Here is a 26587-nt window from a genome sequence, read left to right on the forward strand (position 1 = left end):
CACAAAAGCCTGCAACAGCCAGGGCTGGGCCAGGCCAAAGCCAGGGGCCCAGAACTCACTCCGGATCTCTTACAGGGGTGGCGGGGCCTCAGGTCCCCAAGCCACCGTCTGCTGCCCATTGGCCGCGTTAGCAGGAAGCTGGGACTGCACGCAGAGCCAGGACTTGCGACCGGCACTCTGCTCTAAGGGGCCGTCTCATCCGCTGTCCCAATCGCGCACCGTAAGGGAACTGTTTTCACAGGACAAATTCCTAGAAGTGGGTCCAAAGGCATCGCCGTTTTTGGCTTTGTAGATGTTGCCTAATGGCCTCTGAAAATGGACTCCCGCGTCACCCGTTTGCCGTCCTAGGAGGGGAAATCCCTACCGCCCTGCCCTCGCCTGCCCTGGTCACTCCAGCCTCTTCCTGGCCGGGAGTGGCGTTTAAGGCTGCCGGCAAAGCTGCCCCAGAAAGGGAGGATTCTGGGCGAAGGACTCTGCCAATCACGTGACACCACATAGCCTGCTTCCTGCCCAGCGGGCCCCGCCCACCCCTCACCCCATGGGGGGCTTCCTCTCCTCTACGATTTAACCCTCGTCGCCAAAAAGTACAAGGTCTGGGCCGGCGCCGCGGCTCAATAGGCTAATCCTCCGCCTAGCGGCGCCGGCACACCGGGTTCTAGTCCCGGTCGGGGCGCCGGATTCTGTCCCGGTTGCCCCTCTTCCAGGCCAGCCCTCTGCTGTGGCCAGGGAGTGCAGTGGAGGATGGCCCAAGTGCTTGGGCCCTGCACCCCATGGGAGACCAGGAAAAGCACCTGGCTCCTGGCTCCTGCCATCGGATCAGCGCGGTGCGCCGGCCGCAGCGCGCTGGCCGCGGCGGCCATTGGAGGGTGAACCAACGGCAAAAGGAAGACCTTTCCCTCTGTCTCTCTCTCTCACTGTCCACTCTGCCTGTCAAAAAAAAAAAAAAAAAAAAAAAAAAAAAAAAGTACAAGGTCTGGAATTAGAGACGTAGGTTACCTGCCCGTGACCTCAGCCAAGGAACAGGGTTGCTCTGAGCCTGTTTGCCCATTGATAGCTTGAGGTAGTTAGAGACGCCTGCCCTGGAGGCTGGGCCTGGCACCGTGGGACACCTGCGTCCTATTCCGGAGCGCTTGGGTGTGCGTCCTGATTCCAGCTTCCTGATGTTGCACAACCAGGGAGGCAGAAGGTGGTAGCTCAGGTGCTTGGGCCCCTGCCACCCCTGTGGGACACCCGGGTGGAGTTCTAGGCTCCTGGCTATAGCCTGGCCCAGCTCTGGCCCTTGTGGGCTACCTGTCTCGGTCTCTGCTTTTTTTTTTTTTTTTTTAAGGATTTATTTATTTATTTGAAAGGCAGAGTTACAGAGAGGCAGAGAGAGAGAGAGAGAGAGAGAGTTCTTGCATCCGCCGGTTCACTCCCCAGATGTCTGCAAAGGCCGGAGCTGCGCCAACCTGAGGCCTCATCCAGTCTTGCCCCAGAGACAGGAGGAAGGAATGTGTCAGAAAATGTGGTTCCTACCAAGGGCCAGGCAGAGGCCAGGGGTTTCGCTGGGTGAACGGGAACTCACTCTCACGGGGTGTGGGAGGCGGGAGGAGAGGCAGGGACTGAGGCTGGCGAGGCCTGGGAGGAGGTCCGTGATGTTCCCAGAGAGCCCCTGGGCCTGGTCTGGTTCTTCTAGGTTCTTCTGGGGAGGGGATGCCCACGCTGCCGCCTGGCAGGCCAGCGTCCTCGCCTCCAGCAGGGGACGCCCTCAGCACCATGGACAGACCCCGGTCCGTTCCCTCTCTCCCACCCTGCTGGTCAGTTTTTCCCAGCAGCGGCTCTGCCTGCAGCCCAGAGGCCTGGGGCAGGGGCCCAGGGGGAGCAGCCTGATGTCTGCTGGGGGAGGCAGCCCTGGGCTCAGGTCTCAGCCCTGCCACCTGCTGTCTGTCAGAACCTTGGGCTGGTCATTTTTTTTTTCAATCTGCTATGGGTATAGAAAATGCAATTAAAAATTACTACAAAAATTATAGTGAAGAATATGCAAACTCTAAGCCCAAGATTTATTATTAATTATTATTGTATTCAACAGACATACGATTACCCTATTAAACTGATCTAAGCGTCTCTGAACACTCTCAATTTGCCAATCTGTCTTGTTGTGAGCTGGTAACAGGAGCCAAGGCTCAGTGTTGACCCATGGGCTGCCCTCTGAGTGGCACTGGTGCAGGTCCCTCAGTGTCCCCTGGAGCCAGGCCTCAGGCCGGGGCCAGGGGGTGGCTGCCAGCACCCCGCTGTCAGCCCGGCCAGCTGAGCGACTTCCACTCTGGTTCCCTGGCCCTTGTTTTTGCCCAGCCATCCGGCTCTAGAATACTGTCTCCATCTCTGCATGTATAATTCCCACTTTGTCCTTTCTTGAGAGAGAGAGAGAGAGAGAGAGAGAGAGAGGACGCTCCTATTCCCAAATGCTCTAGTTCCCTCCTCAAAATGCCCACCGCGGTGAGCAAGGGATTGGAAGCCAGGAACTCAGTCCAGGTCCGTGTGTAGGCAGCAGGAAACCGTCACTTGAGCCATTGCTGCCGCCTCCCCAGGTCCACATTAGCAGAAATCAACCCTGGGTGCTCCGGTGCGGGGCAGGGAAGCCTGAACTGATAGACCACACACCTGCCCCCACTTCGTCTTTTGAGGCTCACCTCAAGCCTTCTTTCTTCTTGAGAGCCTTCCCTGGCCGCCAGTCTGCAAATGGGCCCCCCTCCTCCCTCCCTCCCTGAATTTCCACCACCCTGGGTGCTCTTTCTGCCCCATGAGCCATGCTCACTCTGTCAGCTCGGCTGCCCGGATGCAGGAGTCACCTTGCAAACATCTGAATACAGCCCTCACTGCTGGCTTACTCGGGGGCTTGATGTCAGCTGGACGTTCATGTGGACAGATGGACGGATGGAAGAAAAAATGGGTGGGTGGGTGGATGATGGATGGGTGGGTGGATTGACAGGCAGATGAATAGACGTATCGGTGAGCAGACTGAGTGTTGGGGGATGGGTGGGTGATTAGGCAAATGCTTAGACGGACAGACAGAGGGACAGACAAATGGATGTAGGCGCACGGCTGGCTGCTCACTTGATCTCTGCCCTACTGTGCTTCCTCCTCTCTCACTCCTCTTCCACACTCACAATCTCAAAGTGTGGAGACTGACGGGTATCAGTCAGGACCAGAAGCATTCTTCCGAGGCTTGGTTTGGGCTTGATATTTGCATCAGTTTTAAGAGTACAGGAGCTGGCCGGCGCCGCAGCTCACTAGGCTAATCCTCCGCCTGTGGCGCCGGCACCCCGGGTTCTAGTCCTGGTCGGGGCACCGGATTCTGTCCCGGTTGCCCCTCTTCCAGTCCAGCTCTCTGCTGTGGCCAGGGAGTGCAGTGGAGGATGGCCCAAGTGCTTGGGCCCTGCACCCCATGGGAGACCAGGAGAAGTACCTGGCTCCTGCCTCCGGATTGGCACAGTGTCGGCCGTAGCAGCCATTTGGGGGGTGAACCAATGGAAGGAAGACCCTTCTCTCTGTCTCTCTCTCTCTCTCCATCTAACTCTGGATGTCAAAAAAAAAAAAAAAAAAGAAAAGAAAAAGAAATACAGGAGTGATGCAACTGTTCCTTGTAGTACTTGCAAAGGCAAGAGGTGTCTTCACTCCTAAGGGGTTAGGACTCTGATTCTGTAGTAGAACAACGAGGTGCATCTGATATGCAAATGAACCTGGTCCAACTTCCTCCCTTTAATGTAGTCGTATGCATCCATTTCTCTTTTTTGGATTGTTCACCCATCTTCCACATGGGTGAACACTCTTGTCCATGTCACCATCACCCACTGCTTCAGTTCACTCAACAGTCTCAAAAGATTTATTTACTTCCACCTGCTGGTTCACTCCCCAGATGGCCACAACAGCAGAGGCTGAGTCAGGCTGAAGCCGGGAGCTTCATCCTCCATGTGGAAGAAACTGAGACCTGGACAAGGAAATGAACACAGCTAAGATTGCACAGTCTCTGAGTGCTGCTGTGGCGTAGGAGGTTAAACCTCCTGGCATCCCATATGGACACCGGTTTGAGTCCCGGCTGCTCCACTTCCAGTCCAGCTCCCTGCTGTGGCCTGGGAAAGCAGTGGAGGATGGCCCAAGTGCTTAGGCCCTGCACCCACACGGGAGACCCAGAAGAAGCTGCTGGCTCCTGGCTTCGGATTGGCCCGGCTCTCCAGCCATTGCGGCCATCTGGGGAGTGAACCAGCAGATGAAAGACCTCTCTCTCTATCTTGGCCTTCTCTCTGTCTGTAACTCTGCCTCTCAAAGAAATAAATAAAATCTTAAAAAAATGATTCCTCTATCTCACTCTTGTCCATGTCACCATCACCCACTGCTTCAGTTCACTCAACAGTCTCAAACGATTTATTTACTTCCACCTGCTGGTTCACTCCCCAGATGGCCACAACAGCAGAGGCTGAGTCAGGCTGAAGCCGGGAGCTTCATCCTCCATCCTCATCTCCCATGTGGATGCAGGTGTCCAAACACCCAGGCCACCTTCTGCTGCTTTGCCTAGGACATTAGCAAGGAGCTGGCTCGGAAGTGGGACAGCTGGGTCTTGAACCAGTGCCTGTATGGGATGCCAGTGTTGTGGGAGGAGGTTTAACCCACTGCGCCACAATACCAGCAGCTCCAGTGATTCTTGCTGGATCTGGAGTTATGCAATCGTCATCGCTAACCCCAGAGCATTCCCATCGCTGGAAAAGAAACCCTTTACCTATTGGCAATCCCTCCCCCTTCCCCTGCCCCCAGTCCCTGGCAATTGCTGGTCTACTTTTATCTCTGTGGATATCAAAAGTGCCAAATATTTGTCTTTCTATATTTATTAACTTTTGCAAAAGTAAAAATAGCACAGGGCAGGTATTTGGCCTGACGGTTAAGATGCCCGTGTCCCATGTCGGAGGACCCAGGTTCGAGTCTCAGCTCCGGTTCCTGACTCCAGAGTCCTGCTATGCCCGCCCTGGGAGGCAGTGGTGATGACTCAAGCTGAGGTTCCTGCTGCCCATGTGGAGGACCTGGATTGAGCTCCCAGCTCCCTCTGGCTTAACCCCAGCCGTTACAGACTGCTGGGGAGCCATAGCAGGTGGAAGTTCTCTCTGTCCATCTGCCTGTGTTTCTCTGCCTTGCCCAAAACCCAAAAACCTAGACCTAGGACAGCCACTACACACTTCACAAAGTTTGTGTGTGTGTCTGGGCAGACAGACAGATGAATAGCACCTTGTGGGTAGATGAGGCATAGCTCATTCATCCACTCTAACTCATTCACTCAATGAATACAATTGTCTTTCAGTATGTGAGGGGGTTGGTCCCAAGAGTCCCTTCTATTTAAAGCGCAATATTTGCGTAGAACCTCCGCACACCCTCTCTATCTCTTTTTTTTTTCCAAAGGGAAAATGTTTATTGACGGGGAAATCTGACAGGCAGGAGAGAAGGGCTAAAGAAGAGAGAAGGAGGGAGAGAGATCAAGAAAGAGGGTGAAGAAAGAGAGTGATCTGGAGAGAGCGCCTGTGAGTGGAGCAGGTCCTGTTATGGCTTTGCAGGGGTGGGGTGGGGTGGGGGTGGGGCAAGGAAGGAGGAGCAGAGAGTCCCATTAGGTGGGGGTGGAGCTGACACCTGTGGTTGGGCCATCTGGTCACCTGGCTTGTAGCAATGGCGGCAGGGGCCAGAGCCTAGGAGGATGTCCAGGGTGTAGATTGAGCCACGGATAAGACCATGCCATTTAACCAACATTCCCCCCTTTTGTTTTTTCATAAAGCAAGTGTTCTATTGGATTACATCAGCCCCAAAAGTCCAGGAGGGTGGAGGGACGATGATCTGTCTTTTAGGGCTACTTCCGGCTCATATGGGGGGACGAGTTACTTTCTGCTGGCATGGGGCACTGCCTCAAGCTGCGATCTCCTGGCGCACACCCTCTCTTAGTTGACTTACAATGCACAACACCAAGCTAATGTGAAGCAAACAGTTGTTACACTGTATTGTTTAGGGAGTGAAGGCAGAAAAAAAAAGTCGGTTTATGTTCAGTACATGTGCCAATTGTTTTCCGAATTTTGATTGAATGCATGGATGCAGAGCCCTCTGATAAGGAGGCCTGACTGTTCTTATTTGCATATTTTTACTATCAAGGGAAAGGGGATGCAGAGATAAATGTGATTTCTTGCTTTTGGGAGTCTGCCATCTAGTGGCAAAGAGAGGCATGTGCACCATTCACTGGGAGCAGAAGAAAATTAGAGTTGCGTTGGACAAGGGGGGTGGGGTGGGCGCTCAGACGGGAACCTGGAAAAGTTCAAGGGTGGACGGGATTCTGAGAGCCAAGGCCAGGAGGCTGGGAGGGCCTGGTATCAGATGGGGTCGCAGGAGACAGCCAGGACAGCCGTGCACTGTGTTCAAGACTTGTTAGTAGAGAGGCCACCGACTCTGGGAAGTGGGTAACCTAGCCAGACCTGCTCATGCCTGCAGGCAAGGACACCCTGCACCAGCTGGGAGATGTCAGGGTTTGTGCACATCCCCGCATTTATGGTTTTTTTTTAATATTTATTTATTTTTTTGAAAGGCAGAGTTACAGAGAGGCAGAAGCAGAGAGAGAAAGAGAGGCGTCTTCCAGCCACACTCCCCAAATGGCTGCAATAGCCGGAGCTGGGTTGATCCGGAGCCAAGAGCTTCTTCCAGGTCTCCCAAGCAAGTGAAGGGGCCCAAGCACTTGGACCATCTTCTGCTGCTTTCCCAGGCCATAGCAGAGATCTGGATCGGAAGAGGAGCAGCCGGGACTTGAACCGGTGCCCATATGGGATGCCAGCACTGCAGGCGGTGGCTTTACCCACTGTGCCACAGTGCCGGCCCCTGTCCCTGCATTTCTTGCACATCTTAGGTTGTTTTGCTTCCAATCACACAGATGGGGCTTATCTTCCCGGTGCAGAAGCCTTCAGAGGTGTGATCTGGGCTGAGGCTGGGAGAAACAAAGTGCAGGTGTGGGCGGACAGGCAGCTGACAGTGACGGGCGAAAGAGGGGAGCTGGGTGGGGGAGAGGAGGCACCCCGCTCACTGGAGAGGGGAGTGTCTCTGGGACCTGTCTCTACCAGGGACACTGGTAGAGAGGCTTTGAACCAAGGATGGCAAAAGCTGCAGGAATTTGGCATCCAGTTTTACAGTGAGACAGACATTCCCCCCCTCCCCGGGGGGCCTTTTGTGGTGGAGCCAGTGGCAGAGCGACATGGGGAAGCCCCCACCCCTCACAGCTACTGATCTGTTCCTCTTAGCATTGTGCCCCTTCTCTGAGTGAGTGCCCTGGGCTGGGGTTCAGATCTTAGGATACAGGAGGCCTGCCTCAGGGCCCATGGCAAGGAATGACCCTGCTGGAGCCAGCAGCCACAAAAGGTGGCTCAGGGGTGGCTCTCAGAAACCTGGCACAGCCCCTCCAGAGGAGGGGCACGCCGTGGGCCCTGGTGGCCTCCTCAGCGTTGGCAGGAGGGGGCTGGGAGAACGTGGGTCTCCCGCGGGGGCTCCTGGGAATGTGAGGTGACTCCGAGCAGAGCCTTGGGTCGCCTTTCACTCCCTCAGCCAGTTCCTGGGGCCCTCCGGGGGAGGTCCTTGGTGATCCTGGGGGCGGTGTTGACCCCACCAAGAGCTGGGTGTGTGCTGGAACTTTTCCCGAGACTCCTCATAGGCCCCCTCCCCACCCGCTTCGCGGGGCCCTCACTGGACGGTGCACAGAGCACACCACCAGCAAAGCCAAGGCCGGTTCACATCGGCCTCCAGCCCTCTCCGGTTCCCACTGGGGTCGGGCCTGGCTGCGAATTCTGGAATCTTCTATAACTAGTCTTTGGGAATGTTTGTGCCTCTGAGCCCCACCTGGAGGCACGAACCACATGTACAGAGCCGCTGGCGGGCCCAGGTGTGAGGGTCCACCCTTCAGGACACCTCTTCATCAAGACCTCGAGGGGTCAGGCAAGGGCAAAGGCGGGAGGCGGAGATTCGGAAAGACCTGCGAGCTCCAGGTAGCGTAGATCTCACCTGGCGCACGAAGTTAGGACGAGCCCCGCCCACCCTCCGGCGCGCCGGGGCGGGGCTCCGAGCCACGCCCACCAGGGACGGCCTATCGTTGTGTGGGGGCGTGGCTATGCTAATGAGGCCGGGAGAGCCGAGCGAGCCGCTGCTGCCGCTCCGCCCGAGCCCCGGCGAGGCGACCGCGGACCGCGGCGGTGGTCATGGCCCGGGCGCTGGCAGGTCTGGCCGCGGACTTACAGGTCCCGCGGGCCGCGCCCAGCCCGGACTCGGACTCGGACACCGACTCGGAGGATCCGAGTCCGCGGCGCAGCGCGGGAGGCCCGCTGCGCTCGCAGGTCATCCACAGCGGACACTTCATGGTGTCGTCGCCGCACAGCGACTCGCTGACCCGGCGGCGCGACCAGGAGGGGCCCGTCGGACTTTCCGACTTCGGGCCGCGCAGCATCGACCCCACACTCACTCGCCTCTTCGAATGCTTGAGCCTGGCGTACAGGTGAGGGCCGCTCCGGAGAGCCCCGCGCCCAGCTCAGGCCCAGCCCCCGGCTGCACCCCGAGACTCCAGTCACACTCCGGGCACCTTCTTTCCCCGGACCCGGGTGTCCCCTGACCCCGCTTCAGCCTACGCACCCCCCCCCCATGGGACCTGTGCACCCCAGGCTTCCATTCAGGCCGCCGTTACCTCTTGCTCGGGCGCACGCACCTGCCTTCCGCCTCGACCTCCGCAGGCCCACGACGCGCTCCTCTCCCCGCTCCAGACAAACGCCAGGCATCGCTGGCGCTCCCAGAAGCTTGGGCCACCCCCGCCGGTGCCCGCCCTCCTCCTGGGACCACCATTTGGGCACCTGTCGATACCCCGAATGGCGCCCGTGGTGGCCGCAGTGCACAGCCCCTATGTCCGACGCCGACCCAGACTCTCGTCCATCGCGTCCCCAGCGCCCGGACCCCTCCTTCTTGACCTGCTAGGTCACGGGTGGCGGGAGGAGAGCGCCTGCCCCAGGCGGGCCAGAGAGGCTGTGCACGCCGAGGTCCCGCAGGAGGCGCGCGGGTCGGGTGCTGGGGGAGGCCTGGGCTTCCCCGCACCAGTCTGAGCGCCTCCCGTGGCCTGGGGTCCCTGCCGGCCGCTCCCCAGGACTTCTGCTCCACGCCCTGCGCCCCTCCGGAGGGCGCGAACCAGGGTCCTGGCCCAGAGCCCTGGAGCAAAGTTCCTCGGAGCTGAGGGACCAGGATAAATTATCAACCGAAGACCTTAGGGAAGCGAGGGGGGATCGGCGGGCCTTGATCTTTCCTCTGCAAATAGCCCTCTTCCTCCGCGGCGCCTCCTCCCCTTCTGAGAACCGCTGGCTACCGAGGGGCGCGGACCACGGAGGAGCAATGCCTGCCCCTGGCCGCATTGGCCCAGCCCAGACCCCATTGGCTGGAGGCGACGTAACCTTGGCCCACACGTTCTGGCCCCGGGCCCAGGTCATGTTGCAACCTGATAGTCCAGGACGCCAGACCGATGTGGAAAGTTCAAATTCCCGTCCCTTTCCCCCTCCCCTCCCTCCTCCCCGGACATCACGGGACTGCTTGGGACAGGGCATCTGAGGTCCCGGCACTAGGGATGAGCCCTTCTCCCCACACTCCCACCCACTGCCCCCACTTCATCTTCCTGCTTTGCAGTGCTATGCACCTGCTCTGCTGGGACTGGCACACCTGTGTCCCACCCCAGGCCAAAGGGTGATCAAAAAGGGGAGGGTGGGGGAGGGGGTGAGACAAGCCCCAGTGCACCCCAGAACTGCCACCCCTGAGTCACCAGCAGGAGGATGGAGCCAGGGGCAGCTGGAGTGGGCAGAGACTGTGTGTTTTCCCACTCAGAACATTCAACCTCTGGTCTTCCCCAGGGTGCAGACCCCAGCATCAGGGAGGGGAGTGGCTCAGTCTCGGAGGGGCCTTTGGATTCCCTGCCCCCACTTGGCGGAGGGAAAATGATGAAACTCAGACTGGGTCAGTGTTTAAGCCCTCAAAGCACGCCCCCCCCCCAGTTATAGGGGTTTCCCTGGAACAAGAGATGGCAGAAGTCCAGTGTCCCGTGTGGGACAAAAAGTCCAGGAGGTGGTGGGAGGTGCTCTGGCCTGCAGAGGTGGCCGCCTTTGACCTCCCGCGGGGCAGTGTGGGCAGAGGCAGGACTTTCCAGGAGGCTGTGTTCCACGGCCTGCGTGGGCGGACGCCCGGGGGCTGGGTTGTAGGGGGGAGTTCTGGGCGCTCCAAGGAAGCACTTGTTCATGGTCAGAGCTGACTGCCCAATGCAGACACGGACCTCAGGCTGTCGGCAGGGGCGGGGCGGGGGGTGGTGGAGCAAGCAGGAAAGGAGACCCTACCAGGTATCGAGGGCGGGGAGGGGTGCGGTACCTGAACCAGAAGTCCCTACGCTTTTTCCCTCAAGGGTCTCCAATTTTTTGAGCCATCCCAAGAAGGTCCTTGCATTGGTTCTAAGCTTCTGGCTCCAGGCCTCTCCTCCCCCCCCCCCTAGCCTGTCTCCCCTGTCTCCTGTTGAGACAGATGGTGTTTATCTAACTCCAGGGGGGAAGGGGCTGGGGCGCTGGGCTTACCACTGCATTTGGGCAATGAGCCCTATCATGCCCTCCCCACCGCTGCTACCCCAAAGCAAACACAGGAGCTTGGAGACCAGAGAGGAGAAGGGACCAATGACTCACATGCCCAGGGGACAGTGGGAGAAGGGGCCGAGGAGTCAGACTGGCACCCCCACCCCTTGACCCCCCAGCATGGGAGACGGGCCCCTGGACACAGCGGGCCTGGCTTCCCCTGGCACTGGGGCCTCGGTGTTTCCCACTGAGCAAGGGGTGGAGGCGGGCACAGGGGACTCGCGCACTGCCCTGGCTCACAGCCCCTGAAGAAGGAGGGAGGGAGAGCCGGGCCGACTTCCTGGAGGCAGCAGACTTGGCCCGTGACTCTCAGGCCCCTGGGTGTCAAGCCCCACCCCCGTGGACTGGATGGACCACTAGGATTAGGCTCAGGGCAACATCTCCCCAGCACCTTTCTTGGGGGTCCTGGGGATCCATTGTCTTACACACACACACACACACACACACACACGCCCTGCACTGTGCCCGGATTGCCACAGGGCACAGGCCAAGCGGTGACTGGCAGCTCTCAGGCCACCTCTGCTCTGTCCAGGCAAACTGGCCCCGAAGCCACAAGGCTGGGACGGCCCCAAGCCTGCCCCTTGCCCTTCCCAACTCTCTCCTCTCTCTCTCTCTCTCTCTCTTTTTTTTTTTTTTTTTTTTTTTTTTGACTCTTCTTAGTAAGAAAGGGGCCTGAGAACTGTCTCCAGCCAAGCCTACCAGACAGCGCTGGCCCGGCCAAGGACTGGGCTCATCCACAGTCCGGGCCTGGCCGTCTCTCCTGGTGGGACGCTCTGAGCCCAGGGCTGACCCCGGGGCCACGGTTGCGGGCAGGTTAGATGAGGGGCATTGGTGGTGGTCCCTGGTCCCTGGCCCCTGGCCCCTGGCAGCCCCTGCACAAGCTCCCGGCCGCGCGTGTCTGACCCGCCTGCTCTCTTCCCGGCCACAGCGGCAAGCTGGTCTCCCCAAAGTGGAAGAACTTCAAAGGCCTCAAGCTGCTGTGCCGAGACAAGATCCGCCTGAACAACGCCATCTGGAGAGCCTGGTACATCCAGTGTGAGTGGGGCAGCACGGCGGGCGGGGGTGGGGGGCGCCCCTGGCCAGCTCCCGGCCCCCCAGAGGGGTGAAGGGCATATCGTCCCCAAGGGCGCTTTCCGCTGGAGGTTCAGATTTGGGGAACTGTTCAAGGCCCGTTCGCGGGTCCCCTTCGTCCACACGGGTGCCTTGCACGCCCGGGCATGGGGTGGGCACTGGACGCTCTTGGGGACCATTGCATCACTCCTCAGAGAGATCACTGACCCTGAGCCGACCTCTCCCACCTTTTCCTTGACGCTGTCACTCAACACCTAGCCAGTGCCCGCCTTGGAGATTTGGGAAGAGGGGCACCCCACCCCTCCGCCGCTGCCAGAGAGGCCATGGTGGGTCGTGGAAGCGATTCTGGGCTTCAACTCCTCTTGGAGCTGGTTTGCCAGCCAATCTCTGCCCCCTTGCTGGCTGTGTGACTTCAGGCAGGTGGCCTAACCTCTCTGAACTCTCCTCATCTCTAAAGCAAGGCCAGTGGTCCTACCTGCCATGCTTGGTATGAGATGGCACTAAATCCCTGTTCCATAGTGGATGCATCCCTGTAGGAGGTCACATTCATTCATCTGGGGACACCCCAGTCCTGAGGCAGGCAGCCCTGGGCTGGGACCCTGTCCAGTACAGTTAGGTCCAGCGCTGAGCCGGGGACATACTCCCGCGGTGAGGGGGGAGGGCAGCCCACATGCTGTTGTCTGTCCTGGCCCCCGCTGGCCTCCATCCAAGCAGAGAGAGAGGGTGTGAGTTTTCTGGTTCCTGTCCATCTGCGTGTTGGGCAGCTCCACAAATCCACGGGATTAGAGACTTCCTAGCAACCCTGGGAGATCCGTCTGACGGGCTCCCATTCTGTGGAGGAGCCACTGAGACCCAGAGAGTGAGCGATTGCTCGTTCAGGTTCACCAAGCAGAGCAGGAGCAGCCTCGGGGGGCTGGCTGGCCTGCCGGGGTTCTCCCGCTCAGAGCCCAGTGCTCCCGGCTGGCTGAGAACACAGCGCCTGGCAGAGCCAGGACTGAGGTGTGCAAGAGCAGATGGCTTTCTGGATGTCTCCTCTGGGCCTCTGCTGTTCCTGAGTCCTTCAGGCAGGCCCTGGCAAAGCTGGGAAGCTGAGAAGCCGGGGCGGGGCAGGGGGGAGTCAGTGTGCCCCCTCCCCATCAGCTGCCTGGGACACACACCCATCACTCTGCTGAGCCGCGGTGCCTCCTTCCCCCCAGCCCAGACAGACCTCCCTCTGCAGCAGTTACTACTCAGGTTGCTGGCAGCCCCCAGGCTGGGCACGCCCTATCTATGTGGCCTCAGTTGTCTTTGCTGATCTGTAAAATGGGTATAAGTGTAGGTCTGAGGGCTCGCTGGAGGCAAGGAGTGACGATGATGACGATGGTGGTGGTGGTGACAGCTCACAGCGGGCACATGAGAAACAGCAGGACACCCCCCCCCCACAATGACAAAGGCTTGGAAATGAACTTCAGGGGAGGGGGCTCAGCCGGGAAGGCCCTGTCACCCCCTCTCTGCAGGCTCCCGGCCCCCAGCTCCTGTCCTGGTTACCCCCACACTCAGCTCCCAGGGCACTTTGCACTCCTCCCCCTCCCGGGCAGGCGGGAGGACTTTCCACCTTGCGCTGTCTGTTGTTTGTTTGCTCTCCTTATCTCTGCACACAACTGGAGCTGCGAACAGCACCCTGCTTCAGCTCTGTATCCCCCTGTATCCCCATCTCAGTATTTGTCCCTGAGAAAGGCTTAGGCGGCCAACTTATCAGCATTCAACAAAGCCTGCCCCCCCCCCCCAGCCCCAGGAAGCCACAGTGTCGCAGCCCTTCTGTCCAGAACACGGGCTGCCCAGGCCTGGGCAGGGGGCAGCCAGGCTGCGCCCACTCAGCCCTTCGGCGGCGGCTTGCTTCGTCCTCGCTGGTGCTCGCTTCTTCACTGGGGGAAGGGGGGAGCCCTCCCTTGCTCTCAGCCCTGAGAGTCTGCACCCCCACAGGCTCATCCCCTTTACTTTCTGTCCAAGCCAGTCCCAGCAGCCGGGACCAAGCCCCCGCCCCTCCGCCGGGTCCTGCAGAGCTTTGTAAACGGTGCCAAAGGTCTGGCTAGGGGTGGGCGTTACAGCAGCGGCTAACACACCGCTAGAGCTCTGGGTTCTGGCTTCCCGCTAATGTGCACCCTGGGAGGCAGCGCGTGATGGCTCAAGGACCTGGGTCCCTGCCACCCACGTGGGAGACCCGGATGGAGCTACAGGCTCCGGGCTTCAGCCTGGCCCAGCCCTGGCTGTTTGCAGGCATTTGGGGGAGTGAACTGGCAGATGAGAGATGTCTCTGTGCCTTTCAAATAAGTTAAATTAAAAAAGAAAAGTCCCGGCCGGCGCCGTGGCTTACTAGGCTAATCCTCCACCTGCGGTGCTGGCACACCGGGTTCTAGTCCCGGTCGGGGCACCGGATTCTGTCCTGGTTGCTCCTCTTCCAGTCCAGCTCTCTGCTGTGGCCCGGGAGTGCAGTGGAGGATGGCCCAAGTGCTTGGGCCCTGCACCCCATGGGAGACCAGGAGAAGCTCCTGGCTCCTGGCTTTGGCTCAGCGCGGTGCACTGGCCGCAGCAGCCATTGGTGGGTGAACCAATGGAAAAGGAAGACCTTTCTCTGTCTCTCTCTCTCTCACTGTCCACTTTGCCTGTCAAAAAAAAAAAAGGTCCCGATGCATGTCATGTTCTAGCGGCTCCCTCCTTGGGTCCCCTTGGGTCCTCATTAGTCACAGAGGAAGCTGGCAGGGGGCCCCAGGGGGGACTCCCCGAGATCATCCCCGCCAAGGCTCAGCAATTGTTCTGTCCATCAGAATGCCTGTGTGCCCAGCTCTGTGCTGGAAGCAGAGAAATGATGCTGGAAGCACCCTGGGGGGCTTGGATGGGCAGGGAGGTCTTCCTGGAGGAGGGGCCCCCGTCCTGCAGGGTAGGGAGGGGAGTGTCCTGTGGAATCAGACCAGAGGGTGGGCTGTGTGGCTTCCAGGAGGGGCAGGCGGGGCAAGCACGTGGCACCCAGACTCCGGGATGAGCCATGGAGGGCTCCAGACCTGCACTGACTGGGCAGATGGGTTGGAGACGGTGGGGCTGGCGTCAGGGAGGCGCTGGGCAGGCTTGAGGCCAGCTCGGGAGGGTGGGCCTCGGAAGAGACATCACAGATCCTAGGGCACTGAGCCGCCAGGTCTGTGGCTTAGGCAGAGGACGCTGGGAGCTGGGGACCAGCTTTGGTGGCAAGTGTTGGGACTTCCTGTTGGAGGGACCTCGGGAAACTGGATGTGGGGCTGGGGCCGGGGAGGGTGGCCTGAGAGAGGCTGGGGGCTGGGCTTTGCGGGGCAGCCAGGACAAAGCCGGGGGGGGGGGGGGCAGGCAGGAAAGCAGGGAGGGGGCAGCTGCTGGGGTTGGGGAAGAGCCTGGGAGCTGGGTGAGTGCAGCAGGTGCAAGTGCCAGTGGGAGCTTTGGGGGTGGCCCAAAGGGAGCAAGCCTGGGGTGAAGTCAGTACTGCAGATGGGGGCGGGGGTAGGGCTCCCCGAGGTGGTGGACCTGGCCTGGGGCGTCAGTGGTGGTGGTGGGGAGCCTGCTGCGGGGACTCCAGCCTGGCCAGGACCTTCTTGGGGCAGCTCACTTCCTGTGGCCCCACAGCTGGAAGCTCCCAAGCTCCGGGGGTTGGGGGCGGGCACAGAGGTGTGGGAAGTCAGTGCATACCTGGAGGAGGAAGATCTGGGGTGGGGGAGGTTAAAGCAGGCAAGAAGGCTTCCCAGAGGAGGCGGCACCAGCAGGTTTTCGTGGGGTGCTGCTTGAGAACCAGTGCCCTTGGGCGGGGAGATGCAAGGGCTGGGGGCGCCCTGACCCGGCCCGGTTCCCTCAGATGTGCAGCGGAGGAAGAGCCCCGTGTGTGGTTTCGTGACCCCCCTGCAGGGGCCCGAGGCGGATGAGCACCGGAAGCCGGAGGTAGCGGGGACCCGGGACCCTCCCCCTGCAGAGGGGCAGCGAGGGGCGGGAGCTGGGGGCGGGGTGCCCGGGCCGCCTTCTCTCTGAGCCCCCTCCCCCTGGACCCTCCCCAGGCCGTCGTCCTGGAGGGAAATTACTGGAAGCGGCGGATCGAGGTGGTGATGCGAGAGTACCACAAGTGGCGCATTTACTACAAGAAGCGGGTCAGTGGCCAGTCCAGGGACACCCCCCCAACACCTCCCCCCACCCACAGTGCCCCCTGCCGGCCGCGGCCCAGCCCACTCGCCTCGCGCCTTCTGTTGCGTTCCTGGAGGGCGACAGCGCCACCGTGCGGCCACGCGGACTCCTCGCAGCCTGCTGCATCCTCTAGGGTCTGGGTTTGGGGGGAACTCCCGAGGCCGACCGAGGGCTCGCGTTTTGTGGGGGGCGAGAGCAAGGAATCGAGGGTCCGACTCTGTGTTCCTGCAGCTCCGGAAGTCCAGCAGAGAAGGGGACCTCCTGGCTCCCAAGCAGGTGCGTGCAGAGGGTGGACAGCTTCAGCCTCGGTGGACAGGGCAGTGAGGGGACCAGCCAGGGACCTGGGGTTCACTGTGCTCTATTAGTGGAGCACTTCTCCCCTTGGGAGGCCGCAGAACTGGGAGGACCCCCCCAGGCCACTGGGCAAGTGGAGGGAGGCCGGGGGGTGCCGAGGGAGCTAAGGGCTGGGCCCCAACCCTCCCCACCCCCCAACACAGGTATAAAGGGGCAGGAAGGGGTCCTCTTTCAGACCAGGATACCCCTTGGGGGAGCTGGTAGGGGCCCACGAGATGACCTTGGCCTTCCAGGTGGCCAACTGGGTCCTGCAGGGACAGAGGAGGAGGGGCAGATGTGTGTGAGGGTGTGTGGCTCTGGCTGAACCCCCCACAGGGGTGACCCAGAGGGCCGGGCGGTGAGTGCTCTGTCCCACCAGCCGGAAACGGGGTGGCCGCCGCGGGAGCGATGGTGCCAGCAGCTCTTCTCCAGCGTGGTGCCGGTGCTGCTGGGGGGCCCCGAGGAGGAGCCAGGCGGCCGGCAGCTGCTGGACATCGACAGTTTCTTGTCCGACATCTCCGACACACTCTTCACCATGACTCAGCCGGGGCCCTCGCCCCTGCAGCTGCCCCCCGAGGATGGTGAGGGCCGGGGTGGGTGCTGGGGGACGGGAGGGGGGCCGAGGGAGGCCGAGGCCTGTGACGATCCAGGCCGCTCTCTGCCTGCTGGCCCCGACGGTGCACTACTGCCCTCTGCAGCCTACGTGGGCAATGCTGACATGATCCAACCGGACCTGACACCCCTGCAGCCCAGCCTGGATGACTTCATGGAGATCTCAGGTGGGCGGGGCCCTTCCGGGGGTGGGGTGGGGTGCAGGAGCAGGGTCAAGTACAGGAAAGCCTTGGGGTGACTGTCAGACCTCAGGCCTGTCCCAGGCAGGTGGCCTGGGTGGATTCTGAAGAATCTTCCTGTTCGCCTTTAAAATATAGACTGATTGATTGATTTGAAAGTCGGAGAGAGGAAGATAGAGATCTTCCATCTGCTGGTTTGCTTTCCAAGCGGCAGCAATGGCCAGGACAGAGCCAGGCTGAAGCCAGGAGCTTCTTCTGGGTCTCCCACGTGGGTACAGGGGCCCAAGCACTTGGGCCATCTTCCGCTGCTTCCCCAGGTGCATTAGCAGGGAGCAGTGTAGGAAGTGGAGCAGCCGGGAATTGAACTGGCGCTCAGGCGGGATCTGGCATTGCAGGTGGTGGGCTTAACCCTTTAATGTGCTTGTTTGAGAGGCAGAGAGACAGGACAGACAGAACTTCCATCTGCCGATTTACTCCCCCAATGTCCTCAACAGGACCAGGGCCAGGGCCAGAAGCTGGCCACTCGATCCAGGTCTCCCACGTGGGCGGCAGGGACCCTGTTATGTGAGCCTTGCCTGCTGCCTCCCAGAGTCTACATGAGCAGGGAGCCAGAGCCAGGAGCCAGAGCCAGGCACGCGGCTTTGGGCTGTGGCCGTCTTAACCTCCATCCTGAACAGGTGGCATGTAACCATTTGGGAAAACCTACTTAAACCAAGAATGTCCCTTTGGACCCACAAAGTTCGCCTCTAGATCATTTTCATGTGCAAATAGTTCTTGGGGGGAGTGTGGGAGTTTAGAGCAGTGGGTACGGCACTGCTTAGGGCACCTGCACCCCACATCAGCATTCAAGTCCTGGCTGCACCACTTGCCATCCGGCTTCCTGCTAATGCGCACCCTGGGAGGCAGCAGGTGATGGCTCAAGTCCTTGGGCCCCTGCCGCCCACGTGGGAGACCTGGATGGAGCTCCTGGCTCCTGGCTTCAGCCTGGCCCAGCCCTGGCTGTTGTGGGCATTTAGAGAGTGAATCAGTGGATGGAAACGCTTTCTGTGTCTGTCTGTCTCTCTGTCTACCCCTCAATTCAAAAGCAAGCGTTTAAATAAAATAGTAAGTTCCCCAGCCTCCCCCGCAGGGCCACCAAGTCCATGGCTGCTCCTGCTGGTTGCGGAGGGGGTCACACATGCCCTGGTTCTCACAACAGTCTCTGCCCCACTGAGCTGTAGATGTCAGGCGGACGTCAGGGCTCGGCCTGTCTCACCTGCGGCCTAGGGGACCAAAACAGGGTCCCTGGGATAGAGGCTCAGTTTCGGTAATTCCCAACCCCTCCCCCTCCCCCTCGCCCAGGGTGCTGTCAGTCAAGAGGTGGCGGCCTATAGGGTGGGGACTTGAAGCCTATGGGGGCGGGGACTAGGGAATGAGGAACCGCCCCCAGCCCTGAGCCGGGTGGGGGCTGCTGGGGGCAGAAGTCTTGATGGCCGTGCCCCGGGAGCAGAGCGGCCTGCGAGAGCAGGAGCCCTGGGTGGGCACCCAAACCCTCGCCACAGGTAGGAGCTGGTCTGGGGCTGGGAATCAACTGTCAATCCAGGGTGGCTGCTGGGTGGGGGCGGCTATGGGTCACAAAGAACAGTAGGCCTGGTGCGGCCCCCTGGAGCGAGCACTGTGTGCACTGCCGCTCTGAGTGTCCCCAGGGGCCCCTCCCTGGGGAGGTCAGGCTGGAAACCCAGGGAGGGGCCAGGAGCCGCGGCGGGGGCACACTGGGTGAGGGGAGGCCTTGGAGGGGCTCAGGGCTCAGTGGGTGGCTGGGCCAGGAAGTGACTGCCCCAAGGTAGGGTGGGGACAGCATGGGCTGTCCATGGTCAGGGGACGGCTGGAGGCTCAGGTCTGGGGCGGGCTTGCTGTGTGTGTGGTGGGCAGCTACAGTGAACTGGAGCCTGGGCCCCCCAAGATGGTGGGACCCACAGTCCCAGGGTCCCTCAGTCCCGGGTGGCATCAGTGACCCCTGGCCCTGTCCCACCCAGTCCCTCTATTTTATTGGACCGGCACAGAGACAGATCTCCCTGGTTCACTCTCCGAATGCCCGCGACAGTCAGAGCTGGACCAGGCAGAGTCAGCAGCCGCAAGCTCCAGCCAGGTCTCCCACACGGGTGGCCGGGACCCAAGCGCCTGCTGCCTTGCAGGGTGCACATTAGCAGGAAGCTGGAGCCAGGAGCCGGGACTGGGATCCAGGCCCTCCCGGACACGGGATGTGAACTTCTGGGGGTGGGGGGGGCAGCTGAGCCGCAGCACCAAAGGCCCACAGCAGCCGTGTCCGTCCAGTCCCTCGGTGGACAGCAAGGGGCCACCTCCTAGCCCTGTGCTGAGGAAAGACACATACACACACACACACACACACACACACACGGCACAGGGCATGGGGCAAGGTCAGCTCAGCTCAGCACAGCTCAGCTCTAGACGCCGGGAGGCGACGCCAAGGGGAACAGACGCTACATGCAGACAGCACGCTGACCCTCCCAGAGTCGGCCCCTTGGCCCCTCGGGCCCCACATCCTGGCAGAGCTGTCAGCTGCACGCACGCCCACACACGCACACACGCACATGTGTTGGACACCCCCGGGTCCTGGGTCCCAGTCCCAGCTGTGACTTTACTCAACCCATTCCTGGTGTCCTTAGCTGAGGTGGGGGGAGGGGAGACTCTCTGGGTTGGGGTGGGGGGCTGGAAGGGCAGAGTGAGGGCCCCCGGAGGCCTTGGGAGCTGGCGCGGACCATGGCTGGTCGGGTCAGAGAAAGGTGGCCGGAAGGGAGCGGGTAGGCGGGTGGCGCCCCGGCCCGGGATGTGGTCAGCCAGCTGCTTCCCAAAACCAGAATAGCCTAAGACTTACACAACCCGCACCCCAAACAATCCGGCCGCCCTCCTCCCCAGCGCCTCGGGCCTCCCGGCCCCCTCCCACTCCCACTCCCGCCCCACCCGACTGTCAACCCCCTCATAACACCCTGCTCTTGACCTCACAGTAAACCTAGCTGGTCCCAGCGCCTCTGACCCCCTGACCTCGCTCACTTCTAACTCACCCCGAACCCATGCTGCCTTAGGGTGCCGCAGCCCCCCACTCTGCCCTCTCTGCACCCCCTTCCTGGGCCTCCAGCAGAAACTGGAGTAGGGGGCAGACAGGGGCCGAGGATGGGGGCCCATTGGGTTTCTGGGGGTCTCTGCTTACCGCCCCCGCCATGCCCACCCCAGTCCAGCCTCTGTCGCCGCTTCCCGTGAGTGAGACAGAAACGCCCCCAGTTTCACAATCTCCTGTGTAAGCCCCCCCTTTTCCCGCCAGCACCCCCACCCCAGCCCCGGGGCCAGCCTGATGCCCTCTCTCCGCCCACTGCCTCCCAGCCCCCGCAGGAGCCCTAAGTGCCACCTCCCTGTGTGACTCAATTACAGATTTCTTCACCAACTACCGGCCCCCGCAGACTCCTGCGCCCCCGAGCCTCCCCGAGCCCCCCAGCTTCGGCCCCATGGCTGATTCCCTCTTCAGCAGCGGGGTCCTGGGCCCCGAGGTGCCCCCAGCCTCCACAGGTCCGACCCAGCTCTCAGCACACCACCGCCTGCAGGTGAGCCCACCTGGGTGAGAGCTGACCCCAGGGCCCTGCCTGGGTCTCGGCGTCCACCTGGGCAGGGAGGACCCTGGGAAGCAGAACTGGACACGAGGGAGGTTGGGAGGGAGGCTGGGGAGGAAGGCTTCCTGGAGGAGGGGGAATTGTGGGCCTCGGTGGGAAGAGACGGGCAGAGAGCAAACCAGGGGCAGAGAGGGCAGGGAAGCTGAGCCTACAGGTTCAGGGCTTGGGGAACCCTCATTTTGGCTCGAGAGCTCCAGTCGCGCTTGACCTATTGTCCCCCTCGCTGTCACACCCTTCCCCGTCCCGGGCAGATCTCAAGGCTGTTAGAGTGGCCCACTGAGGAGGTCTCTTTCCTCCTCCCTTGCTGGAAGAAAGGGCAGTGTTTTGCTCACCAACCCTGGCCACCGTCCAGGTGCACAAGCGCACCCAGGTAGTGCCTGTGCAGTGAGCGAGCAGGCTGGGGGAGGAATGGGAGATGTGCTGTGGCCGGCGGGGGACTTAGCATAGCAGGGAGTGGCCAGTGGCATGGACGGGCTGCTGCCTGGATTCCAAGATGCATTGCTTGGTGTCTCCATGAATGGGCCGGTGGGCAGGTGAGAGGCTCGGGGGGGGGGGGGCGGGGTGCCCAGGTGGCTCACGGATGGGCGGATCGCTGATGGATGGGTTGACGGATGAGTGACAGGTAGTGGGGCTGGGGCAGGGAGAGGCAGGTGAGTGAGCTCCATGAGGAGGGGGGTGCCTGGGTGGAGAATGGATGGATAGAGCCTGGGTGGGTGGACTGGTCCGTGGGCAGACTGGCGCAAGCGTTAGGAGATGGGCTGCTCGTCGGGGCGATGAATGGAAGGCAGGAAACCTGCTGACTTGTGTCGAGATGCACTCCCCTCCGCTCACCAGAGTAGACTCTCCCTGCTGTGTGTTGTGTATGCGTGTGGGACTGCATGTGCATGTGTGCATATGTGTATGACTTCATGCATGTATACGTATGTGTGCGAGTGTGTGCATGTGTGTGTGTGTTGGAAGGCAGGGGTTATTTCCCCTCTCCCCCCACCAGTGTCCAATCTACACTTCACCAGGGCAGGAGCTGTGTGGGGGCTGCAGGGCCCACTCTGCTCTCTAACTCTCTGTCCACCCCTCTGCCCCCCAACAAGGCTCGGAGCAGCTGCCCTGGCTCCTTGGACCCCAGTGCCTTCCTGAGCTCTGACTTCCTCCTTCCTGAAGACCCCAAGCCCAAGCTGCCGCCCCACCCTGCGACCCCACCTCTCCTCCAATGCCCCAGCCTTGCCAAGGTGCCCGGCCTGGAGCCCTGCCCCCCGGCCCCCTTCCCTGCCACGGCGCCCTCGCAGGCTGCTTTGCAGCAGGGAGAGTCTGTCTTCCCGCCCAGGTTCCCTTTCCTGACTGCCCCTCCTGCCCCTCCTGCCCCAGGCGTGTCCCCGCTGCCTGCTCCCACCCCCTTCCTGCCCACCCCCCAGCAGGTGCAAGGCCCTGCCCCCACCACTTTCCCCCTGGGCCACCTCCCCACTGGGTACCCAGAGCCTGCCTTCGGGCCTGGCTTCGCAGTGCCTCAGGGTGTGCGGCCCAGATGCAAGCCCCCCACCACATCCCTTGGGGGGCGGAAAGCCAGCCCCCCAACCCTGGCCCCTGCCACGGCCAGGAGCAACAACCCCTGTCTCACGCAGCTGCTCACTGCAGGTGAGACCCGGAGCAGAGCGGCCAGAGGGGGAGGAGTGGACCAGGCATGGGAGGGGAGCTGGGGGCAGGCCCAGCAGGGAGGGGTGTGGAGGAGGCAAGGAGTTAGGGACCTCGGCCAGCTGTGCCTGAGAGGACTGAGGTCGCAGTCCTGAGCAATGATGGGGCTTGGGCCAGCCTGCGCAGCCCTCACGGTCCTGCCTGTGTACAGCCAAACCTGAGCACGCCCTGGAGCCACCGCTGGCCCCCGGTGCTCTCCTCCAGCCCACGGAGTCCCCCGTAAGTTGGTGGCCACTGGGAGGGAGGTGGGGGGGGGGCCCGGGGACTCTCCCCACCCCCTAACCCTCTGCCCTGCTCCACCGCAGCAGGAGCCCACCCCTGAATTTTCCTGCGCCTTCTATCCCCCGGCCCTGGCCCCTACGCCACCCCGGCCACCGCCAGGCCCCGCTGCCCCGGCCGCTCCCAGGCCCCTGATTGTCCCCAAGGTGGAAAGACTTTCGCCCCCGGCACCCAGCGGTAAAGAGGGGTCCCAGGGACTCTAAGAGACGGAGAGGCTGAGGGGGACAGGGCAGTGGGACCCCCCCACCTGTGTGTCGGTCTGTCTGTGGGCCCCTCTGTCCCCGCTACAGGCAGTGAGCGGCGGCTGTCAGTGGAGCTCAACTCCGCGCCCTGCCAGGCGGCCCTGAGCCTGCGAGTCTCTCCCGCTCAACCCATCCTGAGCCGCGGCCGTCCAGACAACAAGGTGGGGGCGTCGTCCCCCTGGCTCCGAGCCCGGGTCTGCCACCCCCAGGCTCGCCCGGGCCCCCGCCTGGGCTCACCCGGTGTCTGCTCCCCAAGACCGAGAGCCGGCGCATCACGCACATCTCTGCGGAGCAGAAGCGGCGCTTCAACATCAAGCTGGGGTTCGACACGCTTCACGGCCTTGTGAGCACGCTCAGCGCCCAGCCCAGCATCAAGGTGCAACCCCCATGCCCGGGCCGGCGCCCCCTGCCCACCGCCACCACGGGGCCCCTTCCTGCACCTCCATGCCCGAGACCGCGTCCGCACGCTCTGCGGTCTCCTCCCGCCCCGCGCTGTGCAACGGGTGGGTCCCCCCGACACACACACGTACACCCCGGGTCCGAAGAGACGGCCCCCAGCGCCTGAGCGCCCCCTGCTGGCGGCCGCAGGTGAGCAAGGCCACCACGCTCCAGAAGACGGCCGAGTACATCGTCATGCTGCAGCAGGAGCGCGCGGCCATGCAGGAGGAGGCCCAGCAGCTGCGCGACGAGATCGAGGAGCTCAACGCCGCCATCAAGTAGGCAGGGTCCCTCTGGCGGGCGCCGTGGCCTCCTGGGGAGGGCCGGGACTGTCTGCCTCCCAGCCCTGAGCGCGCCCGCCTGCGCCCGCCCGCAGCCTGTGCCAGCAGCAGCTGCCCGCCACGGGGGTGCCCATCACGCACCAGCGTTTCGACCAGATGCGAGACATGTTCGATGACTACGTGCGGACGCGCACGCTGCACAACTGGAAGTTCTGGGTGGTATCCTAGCGCGCGCGGCAGCCCAGGGCCGCTCCCAGGGGAGGGGCAGTGGGGGAGGGGGGACGGGCTGTGGGTCTGCCTCCTGCTCCCTGACCCCTGGCTTCTCGGTCAGCGCAAAGGGCCGTGGAGGGACTGGGAGAAGAGCGTAGGAGTCAGGGCCTTGGTGGGGATGGGACGGGTGCACCAGCGCGAGTCACCGGAGCCTGTGGTTGGATGGTGTCCAGGCCCCACCTAGGGTCAGGGCTAGGGTGAGTGAGGCTGTGGGGGCACCAGCCTGGCCTCAGACCCGCTCCTTGACCTGGGACCAGTTCAGCATCCTCATCCGACCCCTGTTCGAGTCCTTCAATGGCATGGTGTCCACGGCCAGCTTGCACAGCCTCCGTCAGACCTCGCTGGCCTGGCTGGATCAGTACTGCTCCCTGCCGGCTCTCCGGCCAAGTACGTGAGCCACCTTGCAGGCGCGTTGCCCCGAGGGTGGGCAACTGCTCAGAGCCCTGCTCAGACCCCAGGTCCCTCTGGCCTCCCACACAGCCTGGGATCTGCTCCCTGCAGGGTCTCCCCACTACCACCACCACCATTTGTCCGCAGCATCCCGGGGTATAGGGCCTGACCCCAGGTGACAGTCTGTCTCCCCACTGCCACCCCCTAGCCGTGTTGAACTCCCTACGCCAGCTGAGCACGTCCACCAGTATCCTGACCGACCCAGGCCGTGTACCTGAGCAAGCCACGCGGGCAGTCACAGAGGGCACCCTTGGCAAACCGCTGTAGTCCCGGCCAGACCCGGCTGCCCTGGGGCTGTCTTCCCCGGGCATGTGCTCCCCTACTGCCCCAGGCCCTGGCTCTGCCCTCCCCTGAGGATGGATTGAGTCAGGTCCCGCCGAGTCTCATACTGTACACCGACGTGGGCCTCTGTCTTCCAATCTGCAAAAATGGACACACGGAGGCTTCCAGCAGCCGACGTCCCCAAGGCCTTAGCAACAACCATGACGTCAGCACCTGCACTGGTGACTCAGGGAGTTCAAAGAGGGAAGAGGTCAACCCCACCTGCTCCCCAGCAGCGGGGCACGGTGTGGGGGGCTGGGGAGGGCCCCTGGAGTGAAGCCAGAAAGACCTGACCCTGGGAGAGACCAGGGCAGGCGTCGCATGTGCGTGTGTGTGTGTGCGCATGTGTGAGTGTGTTTTGTAAAGAATTCTTAACCAATAAAAGCAAAAACCGCCTTGCTGTTTTGTCCATGTGACTGTCCACGTGCCTTGTCGGTGGCAGTGGGAGGAGTTGGGAGTCCCCGACCAAGACCTTGCCCCGGGGTGGCGGGGAGAGGTGGGCTGGGCTGAGAATAGGTACACGAGCAGGAAGACCAGTTAGGAGGCTGCTGTGTGTGTCCAGGTGGGGCCAGGGCCTGGCTCCTGTGCAGGAAATCCTCCTTCCAGGCCAAGAGAGAGGCCAGGGAGGCTGCCTTTGGGGCTGGAAGAGGGCGGAGCTAGGACGATGGGAGTGGAGGTGCCACTATTTCCTGTGGGCCTGCTGGGGACCAGGCCACAGCCTGCGGCTCTATCTCCCCTTCTGTGGAGCTGGCGTTCAGTGGGACATCTGGACGCACCTGTGGGTTGCAAGAAACGCACACATGGGCTTCTGTGGGCTGTCAGTTCTCATCTGAGCCTGCAAAGAACAAGCCCAGAAGTGCTTGGTGTTTCCCGCAAGCCACACACCCCCATTCTGAGTGCTTTGTTAAGTACTCACTCACTGCGTTCTCACAGCATCTGCCTCGGAGCCTTGCCGTGAGGATGGAGGTGTCAAAGCCAGGTGCCTGCCTTGTGGCACAGTGGGTGCTGCTGCTGCTGGCCAGGCCCGCAAACCCCACATCAGAGTGTTGCTTCCAGTCCTGGGACTGCTCTGTTTCCAATCCAGCTCCCTGCTGATGCGCCAGGGAAAGCAGCAGGGGATGGCCCAAGTGCTTGCATCCCTGCACCCACATGGAAGACCCGGATGCAGTTCCTGGCAGCCTGGCCCAGCCCCAGCAGATGCAGCCATCTGGGGAATGAACCAGTGGATACAAGATTCTCTCTCTCACTCTCTTTCTCTCTCTTGCTCTCTCCCCAGCCCATAACGCTGCCTTCCAAATACTTTTTTTTTTTTGGACAGGCAGAGTGGACAGTGAGAGAGAGAGAGAGAGAGAGAGAGACAGAGAGAAAGGTCTTCCTTTTTGCCGTTGGTTCACCCTCCAATGGCCGCTGCGGCCGGCGCGCTGCGGCCAGCGCATCGCGCTGATCCAAAGCCAGGAGCCAGGTGCTTCTCCTGGTCTCCCATGGGGTGCAGGGCCCAAGTACTTGGGCCATCCTCCACTGCACTCCCGGGCCACAGCAGAGAGCTGGCCTGGAAGAGGGGCAACTGGGACAGAATCCGGCGCCCCAACCGGGACTAGAACCCGGAGTGGAGGATTAGCCTGTTGAGTCGCGGCGCTGGCCTCAAATAAATATATATATATATATTTTTGACAGGCAGAGTGGACAGTGAGAGAGAGAGACAGAGAGAAAGGTCTTCCTTTGCTGTTGGTTCACCCTCCAATGGCCGCCACGGCCGGTGCGCTGCAGCCGGCGCACCGCGCTGATCCGATGGCAGGAGCCAGGAGCCAGGTGCTTTTCCTGGTCTCCCATGGGGTGCAGGGCCCAAGCACCTGGGCCATCCTCCACTGCACTCCCTGGCTACAGCAGAGAGCTGGCCTGGAAGAGGGGCAA

At 61.8% G+C, this 26587-nt stretch overlaps 1 protein-coding gene and 1 long non-coding RNA gene across 4 annotated transcripts in view; one reads left to right on the forward strand and one right to left on the reverse strand.

The window, feature by feature from the left end:
• The window catches only part of MLXIPL (MLX interacting protein like), a 29675-nt gene extending 4603 nt beyond the window's left edge, over positions 1-25072 (forward strand). The window contains exons 1-17 of one of the 3 annotated variants that reach the window (XM_051835437.3): positions 8163-8530; positions 11608-11714; positions 15604-15686; positions 15800-15889; positions 16155-16199; positions 16636-16837; positions 16955-17035; positions 20474-20643; positions 21798-22338; positions 22547-22614; positions 22704-22851; positions 22965-23077; positions 23173-23292; positions 23505-23632; positions 23731-23854; positions 24163-24292; positions 24504-25072. In XM_051835437.3, coding sequence (XP_051691397.2) covers positions 8238-8530; positions 11608-11714; positions 15604-15686; positions 15800-15889; positions 16155-16199; positions 16636-16837; positions 16955-17035; positions 20474-20643; positions 21798-22338; positions 22547-22614; positions 22704-22851; positions 22965-23077; positions 23173-23292; positions 23505-23632; positions 23731-23854; positions 24163-24292; positions 24504-24622 — 2562 coding nt within the window. In that variant the 5' untranslated portion in view covers positions 8163-8237 and the 3' untranslated portion in view covers positions 24623-25072. Of the gene's footprint in view, positions 1-8162; positions 8531-11607; positions 11715-15603; positions 15687-15799; positions 15890-16154; positions 16200-16635; positions 16838-16954; positions 17036-20473; positions 20644-21797; positions 22339-22546; positions 22615-22700; positions 22852-22964; positions 23078-23172; positions 23293-23504; positions 23633-23730; positions 23855-24162; positions 24293-24503 lie in introns of those variants that run through there. The other 2 variants (XM_051835436.3, XM_051835439.3) reach the window with 2 other exon arrangements.
• Positions 6902-9475, reverse strand: LOC103345302 (uncharacterized). Its single transcript, XR_011384581.2, has 2 exons — positions 8738-9475; positions 6902-6979 (listed from the first exon to the last, which is right to left on the reverse strand). It is a non-coding gene; the product is annotated as an uncharacterized LOC103345302 (long non-coding RNA).
• Positions 25073-26587: the final 1515 nt, after the last annotated feature.

The sequence above is a fragment of the Oryctolagus cuniculus genome, chromosome 19 (genome assembly GCF_051225735.1).
Source record: "Oryctolagus cuniculus isolate XC-2025 breed Fujian yellow rabbit chromosome 19, ASM5122573v1, whole genome shotgun sequence".
Lineage (NCBI taxonomy): Eukaryota > Metazoa > Chordata > Mammalia > Lagomorpha > Leporidae > Oryctolagus > Oryctolagus cuniculus.